This window comes from Salmo salar, chromosome 13 (genome assembly GCF_965601325.2).
Source record: "Salmo salar chromosome 13, fSalSal1, whole genome shotgun sequence".
Lineage (NCBI taxonomy): Eukaryota > Metazoa > Chordata > Actinopteri > Salmoniformes > Salmonidae > Salmo > Salmo salar.
In genome coordinates, this window is record NC_138303.1 from 74,460,756 (window position 1) to 74,472,666 (window position 11,911).

An 11,911-nucleotide genomic window follows, 5' to 3' on the forward strand; every position below is an offset into this window, starting at 1 on the left:
AACCTGAGATTTCTTTCGTTCAAAACAAAGGTCTGGGCATACTGCCAAATTGCAGCTACTGATAGTGAGGATTGTTCAGTCAGTCACTTGCATGAACACAGAAATTGGTTTATAGAACAGCACGTATAACATTTTTATCAGAGGCGATTACAGCTTTGAGTCGTCTTGGGTATGTCTATCAGCTGTGCACATCTGTATTTAGTGATATTTTCTCCCATTCTTCCATGCAGATTTTCTCAAACTCTTAAGTTAGATGGAGAGCGGTGAACAGCAATCTTCAAGTCTTTCCGCAGATTTTCAATGGGATTCAAGTCTGGGCTTTGGCTGGGCCACTGAAGGATTTTCACATTCTTGTTCTGAAGCCATTCCAGTGTTGCTTTGGCTGTATGCTTGGAATCATTGTCCTGTTGGGATGTAAATCTTCACCCCAGTCTAAGGTCGTTTGCACTCTGAAGCAGATTCTCATCAAGGATTTGCCTGTCTTTGGCTCCATTCAGTGTTCCCTTACCAGTCTACCAGTCCCTGCCTCTGAAAATCAACCCCATATTATGATGCTGCCACCACGCTTCACGGTAGGGATGGTGTTAGATGGGTGATGAGCTGTTCCTGGTTTTCTTACTTTGCATTCAGACCAAAGAGTAACATTTTTGTCTCATCAGACCACAGAATATTTTGCCTTATGATCGCAGATTGCCCAGATTGGTGAAGTGCTGTAGAGACTGTCAATCAGTCTTTCGCGTGCCTTTTTGCAAAGTCCAGGCGTGCTGTCGTGTGCTTTTTTTTTTTTTTCTCAGGAGTGGCTTCTGTCTGGCCACTCCCATCAAGCCCAGATTGGTGAAGTGCTGTAGAGACTGTCAAGGTCCTTCTTGCCCAATTGCTCAGTTTCGTCGGCCAGCCAGCTCTAGGCAGTCTGGCCGTCCGTTTCCCACTGCTCTTGCATACTTTCAAAACTCTAGAAATAGTTTTATACCCTTCCCCAGATAGATGCCTCATCACCAATGTTCCCTCTAAATTGCACAGCCAGGCAGTAGACCGAGACTGCCACACAGAAATATCAGCCCACAGAGAGAAACACAAGATTGAACTTCATTTAACTTTCTAGAGCAGTGGTCACAGACTGGTCAATCTCCAAACATTTCTTTAAAAAACTCGACGATAAAGCCTTGCGTAACAATTTTGTTTTATTTGTCTTGGACGGTAGGTGCACCCGATTCAGCTGCCCAGCACGCCGGGTAGGCGAACTGTTGCCATTTTTAACCATTTCATGTATCTGAAGCTACAAGCTCTGCTTTCCCGGTGGGCCCAGAGAGCAAATCAAGTGCACTGTAGGTCTACCGCTGGCCAATCGGATGGCTCAGATGACCGTGTCTGCAGTAACGTAGCAGGCATTAAAGAAAGCTACAGCGAAGTTGATACTGTGAATTTTCTAAACGTTTAAAACAATGACGAGAAAGAAACTCAACGAATACAGCAAAGATATGCTGTTATGAGTGAGTTCATGTTTAAGTCCTTACTCCGCACTGTCAGCACTTTGTATTCAACACTTATAAAGCCATAAAATGCGCGTGCTTCCTATTTCCACTCAGCGCTACAACAAGTACTGCAGCAGTAATGAATGAGTAGAAAAGTGTATCTTTAGGCTTGGTGTTATTATTAGCGGCTTGGGTTTTTTCTAATATCGAAGAATATTTCACTTTCTCTGTTCCTAGGAGTAACAACATGGACTTGTGCATGAGGCAAAAATGTGGCGCGACTCGAGTTTCGCCATCAGCTGGAAGACGGTGTCCCTTTTTGTTCATGGTCAGTGGAGGAAAGGGAGAGCGGAGGGATGCTGTGGCGGACTTTGTCTGCTGCTGTCTCCCTCCGCTGAGACTGACCATCAGATGCAGGCACCATCAGCGCAGTAAAATAAAAACGTATGATTTTAAATGTATGCTCACTCAGCTGTGCTTCACAAGTAATACAACAATGGATCTATTACCGGTGTGATCATATAGCCTTCCTCAAATTCTGAAATATATATGTTTTAAATGGCCTGATCAACAATGCATTGGCAGAGCAATTCAAGCAAAGCCAATATGCGGTGATAATGTATTGAGTGGTAGTGGCTAGCATTTTGTCTCAAAGTGATCTTGACTCAAAAGGTTGGTGAACACTGTTCTAGAGTTTTCCCTATTAACACTATCAACGTTTCCCTTTACTATGGCAAATGTGATCGAATCAACCTAATATTAGCCACTTTCAATGCAACATACCGAAACAAAGCAAACTATGCAAGAGATTTTGTTGTAGGCAGAATGCATCGGAGTAGGATTCTATTGCATTGACACACACTACTCAGCCAGTACTCTACGCAGACCTGTGTGGCATAAACAGAGCTGCAGTAGGCCTATATTTAAAATAGACCATTGCAGTATATGGGTCTGTGCCATTTACTTTGACAGACTGTGTTTACAGCATGAGTGGTCGCGAGTAGGTGCGCTTGTTTTGAGATCAAAGCGAGAGTCGCATGTAGCCACGTGTGCACATTTTGTTCATATCCTTTGTTAGTTAGTAAGTTTGTATCCCAGTTATAGATCATTTGTGGTCAGCAATAGGGAACTGATTGCTTCCTTCAAGAGCACAAAACGTGTACATTTCCAGACATCTTTGAAAAGCAAGTCAGGTAAAGAGCTTTTTTTTTTTTTACTTTAAAGGGGCAGTGTTGTATTTTTAGGCAGGCTTGAATAGACTAAGTAGCCAATAGGCAGAGGGTAGCATAATGTGTCTGATTCTCTGTAAAAATTATATGGGCAAAATAATGCATTTTATTTAGTAAAGTGGTTTCTTGCATCAAACAACACAACATTTTTAGCCTTGGATTTCATGGTATAGTTTATTCACTGTCAACTGTGGGACCTTATATAGACAGGTGTGTTTCTAAATCATGTCCAAACAATTGAGTTGGCCACAGGTGGACTCCAATCAGTTTGTAGTGACGTCTCAAGGATGATCAAAGGAAATTGGATGCATCTGGGCTCAATTTGGACTGTCATAGCAAAGGGGGTGTGAATAGTTATGTAAATGCAATTTCTGTATATCATTTTCAATGAATGTGCTAAAAGGTCTAAAAAACAAGTTTTCACTTTGTCATCATGGGGGAGAGAGAAAATCGATTTAATTCAGGCTGTAACACAACAAAATGTAGAATAAGTCAAGGGGTATGAATACTTTCGGGAAGGCACTAAGTCCACAAATTGATGCAGCAACTGCAGATTGCAGAGACCTAAATATTGCAAAGCCGTAAATCCCCATTTCAATGCAGTCTGGGGGTTTTCTACAGCAAAAGACTAGAAGGCGTAATGTTTTGATGCCACCCACTTATTCGAAGCGTATCTGGCTCTTGGCCTTAGAAAAATATGGCTTGAAGTCTGTCCCCAATTTTGGAAATGAAGCAGATGGCCTTTTTGCGGCGTTGTCGTTGACTCCCCTTTTTTGCCGTGCTCAGAGTGAGTGAGTGATCCAGGGAAGACTGCATTACCGGGTTTTAGCGCAGAGTCCTCTGCCTGTCCTTTCCTACTAAATCTACATAATTAGAGAGAGGGAAATTGAGACTGAAGAAGACGGAGCAGCAAAGTGAGTTTCTACCACAATGACCTTATCAAACTTAGCGGGAGCAGCAAACAGTCGGGGCCCCGCTCACTGCAGTGACAAATGGAGCTGATGAAGTTTGTGTGCGAGGGTGATGGAGGGAACCAGTTCCTTAAGTTTGCGGCTGTCTGTGCCCACAGTCATCCATCAGTGCTGTGGTGTTTGCTTATGAAGTGCCCTCTCCACTCGCCTAGCCAGCCAGCCACAGCCAACTGCCTCTTGGACGGACCTTTTCATTACAAGAAAGCCGTTTCCCCATTTTGTTCAACTTTTTCCACCCTTATCTTCCTGACTTTATGCGCAAAGTACATACTTGATCCACTGATTTGGCCGACAGACCATAGCCCTCAAGCTCCTCTTTGGTCACTTGCAGTGCCTTCAGAAAGTATTCATACCCCTTGACTTAATCCACATTTTGTTGTGTTAGAGCCTGAATTCAAAATGTATTCAATATTTTTTGTATCACCCATCTACACACAGTACCCCATAATAACAAAGTGAAAACATGTTTTTATACATTTTTGCAAATTGATTGAAAATGAAATACAGATATCTAATTTACCTAGGTATTCACACCCCTGAGTCAATACTTTGTAGAAGCACCTTTGGCAGTGATTACAGCTTTGCGTCGTCTTGGGTGTCTCTATCAGCTTTGCGTCGTCTTGGGTGTGTCTGTAGCAGCTTTGCGTCGTCTTGGGTGTGTCTGTATCAGCTTTGCGTCGTCTTGGGTGTGTCTGTAGCAGCTTTGCGTCGTCTTGGGTGTGTCTGTAGCAGCTTTGCGTCGTCTTGGGTGTGTCTGTAGCAGCTTTGCGTCGTCTTGGGTGTGTCTGTAGCAGCTTTGCGTCGTCTTGGGTGTGTCTGTAGCAGCTTTGCGTCGTCTTGGGTGTGTCTGTAGCAGCTTTGCGTCGTCTTGGGTGTGTCTGTAGCAGCTTTGCGTCGTCTTGGGTGTGTCTGTAGCAGCTTTGCGTCGTCTTGGGTGTGTCTGTAGCAGCTTTGCACATTTGGATTTGGGGATTTTCTCCCATTCTTCCTTGTACATTTTTTCAAGCTCTTAAGTTTGATGGGGAGCAGTGGTGAACAAGACTTTCCACAGATTTTCATTGGGATTCAGGTCTGGATTTTAGCTGGGCCACTCAAGGACTTTCACATTCTTGTCCTGAAGCCATTACAGAGTTGCTTTGGCTGTATGCTTGGGATCATTGACCTGTTGGAACGTGAATCTTCGCCCCCAGTCAGGTCATTTTCACTCTGAAGCAGGTTCTCATCAAGGATTTGCCTGTATTTGGCTCCATTCATTGTTCCCTCTATCCTTACCAGTTTCCCAGTCCCTGCCACTGAAAAGCATCCCCATAGCAAGATGCTTCACGATAGGATGGTGTTAGACGGGTGATGAGCTGTGCCTGGTTTTCTCCAGACATAGTACTTTGCATTCAGGGCAAATAGTTACATTTTTGTCTCATCAGACCACAGAATATTTAGCCTTATGATCTGTCTTTCACAATGCCTTTTTGCAAACTCCAGGCATGCTGTCGTTCCTTTTTCTCGGGAGTGGCTTCTGTCTGGCCACTTTCCCATAAAGCCCAGATTGGTGAAGTACTCTAGAGACTGTTATCCTTCTGGCAGGTTCTCCCATCTCTGCCAAGGAACTCTGTAGTTCAATCAGAGTGGTCCATGGGTTCTTGGTCACCTCCCTGACCAAGGTCCTTTTTGCCCTTGCCCAGTTGCTCAGTTTGGTCGGACAACGAGCTTTAGGCAGTCTGGGTAGTTCCATATTTTTCCCATTTCCCACTGTGCTCTTGAAAACTTTCAACACTCTCTATAAATTGTTTTATACCCTTCCCCAGATATTTGCCTCATAGTTTCTGCTCTGACATGCATCGTCAACTGTGGGACCTTCAAATCAAGAACGCGAAGCGACCATCTCTGTCGGCGTCATTGCATGAGGGAATCTGTAACTCCTTATATAGACAGGCATGTTTCTTTCTAAATCATGTCCAAACAATTGAATTGGCCACAGGTGGCCTCCAAGTTGTAGTGACGTCTCAAGGATGATCAAAGGAAGTTGGATGCACCTGAGCTCCATTTGACGTGTCATAGCAAAGGGGGTGTGAATACTAATATATAAATTAGATTTCATTTGAAATAAATGAGCGAACATTTCTAAAAACATGTTTTCACTGTCATTATGGGGTATTGTGTGTAGATGGGTGAAAAATGTATTCACATTTTTGCCACCATTTTGAATTTAGGCTGTCACAACAAAATGTGGAATAATTAAAGGGGTATGAATACTTTCTGAAGACACTGTATTATCAACGCCTCTGTCTCTGTATAACCATTGCATCTCAACTGGCCCTTGTAATAGCGTAGAGCGGTAGAAAATAACCGTGCCTCCATATACCATTGCCATAGCATATCATCACATTGCCGTAGCATATCATCACATTGCCGTAGCATATCATCACATTGCCGTAGCATATCATCACATTGCCGTAGCATATCATCACATTGCCGTAGCATTGAGTAGACGGTTCCATTTGTTGACTTTTGTTTTCCTAATTACCTTGTTGATGTTATTATGAGGTCTGGTTTGTTATCCTGAGGGTGCACAGTAATGACATTTACAGCTCATGTTAATGTTGTTCTCTGTGGCTTCTCTAGAGTGTATTCATAGGAGTAAAGGGGCAATCCGCAGTTAAAACAAAGTGTGCATCCCTGCCACTGTTTAGGTAAAAAGCTGAGGGATGGGGATGGATAAATGTAACCACTCTTTCTATTCTGACCTCAGGACATGGTTTAGGGAGTATACTCTTGTTGTAATGTCTGCCTTTGCTGTTGGCCAAGTCGAGCATTTTTGCAATGGGCCACGTAGGCCTGTCCTACTACTGTTCCTGGCTGTGTCAAATGGAGCCAGTCACCTCTCTTGACAAGGAAATGCTGCTTTAGCCTACTACAAATACAGTCCAGTGATTACTGTATTGTCACGCAATAGGATACTTCATGTTGATTTATGATGTGAAGGGATTGATTTAGAGGTTGTCCAGCTTTCTCCCTCATTATGAATGTCAATCATCTCTTATCAATTCCTTTGACACCAGCTTTGTTTTTAGCCAACCTGCATCACCATGGCAGTCTGAATGCATTTAAATAAGGTCACCTTATAGGGGCAACCAAAAGTTGAAACAATAACAAAGGCAATTCCCTGCCCTTGTTTTGACAAAAAGCAGAGGGATGGGGCTGAAGAAATGTAACTACTCTCAAATTCATAGATGGAGCTATGGATGTAAGGACTGACCATCCATGATATCACAATTATAGTTTTAACCATGTTGTGAGGTTGTATAGTGTTTTGTTTAAATTTACTTTAACATTGAAGTAATATATATCTTTTTAATTTTTTTTTATTTCACCTTTATTTAACCAGGTAGGCCAGTTGAGAACAAGTTCTCATTTACAACTGCGACCTGACCTGAGAGAGAGCAAAAAAGCAGTGCGTCAAAAACAACAGAGATAAACAAACGTAGTCAATAACACAATATATATATCTATATATATATTTGTGGTTCTGATGGGGTTAGACAGTTAAACTAAGCTCATAATGGATTTATGTTCTATTGTTCAAGAATCAATACAGTATCTTTAATGTATAACTCCAAAATAAATGTAGCAACTGCAGATTGCGACTTTAAGGTCAAAAGCATTGTTTTAGCAATTTAAGCGCATGATCATGTGAACTAAAAGTGCGCGAAATTAAATGACAGAGTCCTAAATCGACTGACTATGGTCATGACGCTGTGCAGATGATTTCAGCACCACGAGCGCAGGAACAGCTCCACACTATTTTACATGCTAGTGCTGAAGTGCTTACACGCATGTGATGACTAACAGAAAGTAAGTAGGGGTTCAAGGCGCATATAGGTACTGTATGCGGAGTCAGTTTTTCGCCTAAATATATTGTTCCGTTTATTGTTCGCGTATCTGTTGGTATACCCTTGATGTTATACTGTAGACGTTTTAATTTCCCCTACGCTTTTCAGAAGCAGAGGAGCCTGTAGGAGGCGATGTAGACTCCAGTGACGAATGTGGAACACAGATGTGCATCCAGTGTGTGTGTGAGAGAGAGAACCATAGACTGTAAAAAGAACAGAGTACAGCTTTTGCATTGTGTGCTAGGCTACGTCATTGTGATCCCCGAGAATTCTCTCTGCTCCTCACATCTTCACTCCGACCGGTCCTCGACTCTGAAACGGCTTCGACTAGATAGTATCACCAGGTAAGCGATTAAAACATATATTTCCCCCTCAAACAGTCTGAAATATACGTTCCTATTGTTCTCTTAAATGTCTGTCTCTTGAAATTACCCTACATTATGGTAATGACCATGTCTTGTGTTTCATGTAAGGGAATTCATTTAATTGGGCTATAAGAATTGTAGTAGTCTATGATATAAGCCAATCTCCATGATCTCATATTGATACTATTCACATAGGAACTTTTGCGGTAAATTTATTGGAATTGTATGGAATTTAATGATGTCTCTCGTCCAACTATAATAATAATTCTGATTTCTGTTCATTGGAGCCATGAATTTGTTGTTATCTCAAAACTGAAGCGCAATTACGCACGGCTAATAGTCCTTTCAATTATTTAAATAATTGAATCGGGCGTGCCATGAATGGTGAGCCTATACACGGAGGGCATATATGCTACTGTACCCCCCTGCTCAATGTCATTGGCGTATTGTATAGTAACATTTTGCTACTGATCTCAAAGGGGTTTTAATTTCCATAGGTCAATCTAATGGGACAATCGAGGCGTTTGATTCCATTTGCCTCGTCGCACTGAGGTTGGAGAGAAGGACATTAGCCTACCACCCCGAAGTGAAAATCAAACCCCAACGAAATGACAACCAAGGAGTCAGAGAATGTGGGTCTCTCCATACCACTGTGCATCTACAACGGTGCTTCCCAAACCAACGGCACCTGCATGGACCAAATGGACCGCTTCTTCCAGCCGTTCTCCTCTACATTTGCGCTCATGGTGCTGGTGGCCATGATCATTGGGATAATATTGGTTTCCCTGGCAGCATTTCACTTTAACAAGAGGAGGATGAAGAAGAGAAAGATCCAGCGTGCCCAGGAGGAATACGAGCGTGACAACCGCAGCCCGTCCACCAAGGCGAAGAGAGAACCCACGAGACCATCCATTATTGTCCGACCGTCGCCTCCAGATAGCGAACACCGGCCACACTCCGTTGTCCAAAATACCAGTTGTCACATTCAGGAGGACCCTGGTACCTTACCCATTGCAAAGAATGAGTCAGAATTGGATATGCCACACATTGAGAAAGGGAATGGACAAGTCCTGGAAACGGTCATCTTGTCTTGATAACGCTGCAGTTGAAAATGTTGGGACTTTGTAAATAGACAACATATCCACGTTATAGTTCAGGTGTAACTGACTGAAAGAAACTCTTAACATCAATTTGGGATTAACTGGGATAAGCAATATGGCACAAAAATAAACACTATGACCTCAAGGAACTATGTTTGCCATTTCATCATAAATCACACTGAGTGGATTAATATCTGTGCCACGTTTATAAATCGTGTATTAAAGTAGAATAATTCAGTATATTATAATACATTTGTGGGATCATTTCAGCAAAGGACCATTTGGTAAAGTATTCTACAGTGAAGACAGGCTATGCGTGAAGGATAATGATGCCCACTAGAAAGAGCGCTGTCTATGGTGCTGAAATGTATATTCATGTGCCGCTAGCACATTTCCTTGTGTAGATGTAAATTGCTAGTCGTCCTTGAAGTATTCTAAAGTATTTATTTCTACAACTACTATTCTACTCCTGGACTTGCAAATTGTAGAATTAGATTTCTAACTAAAGGACTATTCCCCTAAAAGTTCCCTCATCATTTTTTAAAAGTAACTGTCCAGTGACAATCTCACTTTTAAAAGTTCATATTCTGTTATCTCATACCCAAATAATGTTGTTGACTTTTCCTATACACGTATTTGTGACCAAAGCATAAAAATAAACCTCAAACTTATTTCTCAAACAGACCATTTCGAAAATGCTTACTATTTCCTCAGAGGATGATGTCATCCTCCTGAGGAGAATGAGCTGGTCAATCAACAGTCTATTTGCATTAATATTTCTCAGAGTGATATGTGCACAATTCTGTTGTTGGGGTACACCCACACCATTCCAACATATAAAAACATACTTAATTACCTTTTTTTTTTTTAAGAAAACTATTTCACTCATATTGTAATGAATTATAGGTCATATTTAATAGAAATCTGGAAACACTGGACAGTTACTTTAAAACCAGTACCACATAACAAGATTGACTTTATACATCATTCAGTAGCTACTGTCAGGCTTGAAATGGGTGACAGCACATTTAATGTAATATGCTCTGGTGACCATGCATTCCTCTTAGTGTTAATCCATTTTATTTTATTTCGACAACGCTTTCAAAAGAAAAGCAAGTAGATGTCGAAAGATGCCTTAAGAGGAACTAGACTCCGATTGGCATGTGCTATGTATGGCACCCTTTTCCAAAGTTTTACAGAAGCTATCAAATAAAGCTTTTAAGTCGTGTTTGAAAAGGTTTCACAAACCTACTTCAGGCTTTTTGGTTTTGTTAAAAGTGTGGCAAGAGGCTTAAGTTGTAATTTTGTTGCAATTAGTTAGTGCAGACTGCATTTAAAAATAGACTCAGATCATTATTTTCAGAGTTACATAGTTTAATTTAAATGATGTATTTTTATTGGTAGTTGATCATCTGCGTTTAGTTTGTAATAATGCACTCTTACAGATGTCATGAACTTTCATGTGCCAGGTGATAGCTGTGGGTCTTAATATAGCACTTTCACTATTTATAATGTATCCTCTGAAATGTAATAAATCGTGAATCATAAACAAATATTTCTTAACGCTTTTTGTCTTTGTAATGCAAGTGACATTTTGTCTCTTTTTCTACCTCAAAACAAACCGAATATTTTTGAAATATGTAGCCTGTAACATAATTTAACATTGTGACGCTGGAAAAACCCCTATGTTTTCTGAGCTTCACTTTTGAGTGAATCCTCTCAAAGAACCTCGGCTCTACCCATAACCACAGACCTACCCTTGACTTGAGTCTAAAGCCACGTCCACTTCTCTTCTGATTGGCTGGCTCATTGGGGAGTTGAGTGCTTTGACAGGTTCTCCTCTAAGAGGGGTCTATGGCAGCGGGCCAGGAGCAGTCACTCCCAGTGAGACTGGGGCCCATGGCCAGGTGCCAGGAGAGCATGTTCCTAATTGTCTCCTCAAAGACAAGCCCTGGGGCCCTCATCCCTGGCTGGGCTCCAGCTCCTACTGGACATACTGCTGCTGGGAGTCTCTCAGCGGAGCTGTCCCCAGACTAATCTCCTTGGAGAGTGTGGGGACAAATAGATCCCTGCTATTTACTCTTTGTGAGTTGGATTTGCATTACAAGGTTATAAAAGCGAAAACTCAAAACGAGCTGCATATTTAGTTGATTACTGTTTTTAGGGCTGATATGTGTATGGACACGTTTTGAGCTCAATGGATTGGACAAAGGAGATGACCTCAAACGGAACTGTCTAGTTTTACATGAAGAAAGATGATCGGTTTAAAAATCCACTTTTCTAGGTGTTTAAAGCATACTGTACATTGTCTGGAGTGGATACCCGCCCCGTCCATTACCCCCCACCTGGTGGGTTGAGTGCTGAAGCTTCTATATAGTCTGTTCCAGCATGTTGCATACCATATTCCTCTGTCAAAAGCCCTGCTGCTCATCCTTAGGGGATGCTCATCCAAGAATGTTTAGTGATATACTATTCACCTGCCCTTCACAGGCAAAGCCCAGGGAATGATTTATGAGCGAAGCCCTCAGTGAAGCGGTAAAATAAAAAAAAATACAAAAAGAGGGCTCGATATCACGACACTCAAAGATAAAACTGAGATCAGTCCTTGCCAGGCAATTTAACAGCTGTGCTAAGTGAAGCCTTGGTGTGGAGAAAAACATCCATCCAGTGTGAAGGCAACATGAGTCAGGTAGGCTGAGATTCTGGAAAGACATCAGTCCCTAGTTGCCTGGGGGACAGAGGTATCACTCCTGACACTTTTGTGGGAGTAGAGTGCCTGTCGGGCAGACGCTGTCCTGCCTGTGAGCCCAGCTACCTGCAGTGACGTGAGCCGCCTCCCCAGCGAATGGGTAGCCAGGGAGGGCAGCTGCCTCCTTACAGGGCCCTA

The 11,911-nt window shown here is 42.2% G+C and overlaps 1 protein-coding gene across 1 annotated transcript; it reads left to right on the forward strand.

The window, feature by feature from the left end:
• The first annotated feature begins 7,861 nt into the window (after positions 1 to 7,861).
• yk005 (LOC399947 homolog) lies at positions 7,862 to 10,577 on the forward strand. Its single transcript, NM_001139995.1, is given in 2 exon segments — positions 7,862 to 7,903; positions 8,422 to 10,577. A coding segment is annotated over 1 exon segment (486 nt). The 5' UTR covers positions 7,862 to 7,903; positions 8,422 to 8,532; the 3' UTR covers positions 9,019 to 10,577.
• Positions 10,578 to 11,911: the final 1,334 nt, after the last annotated feature.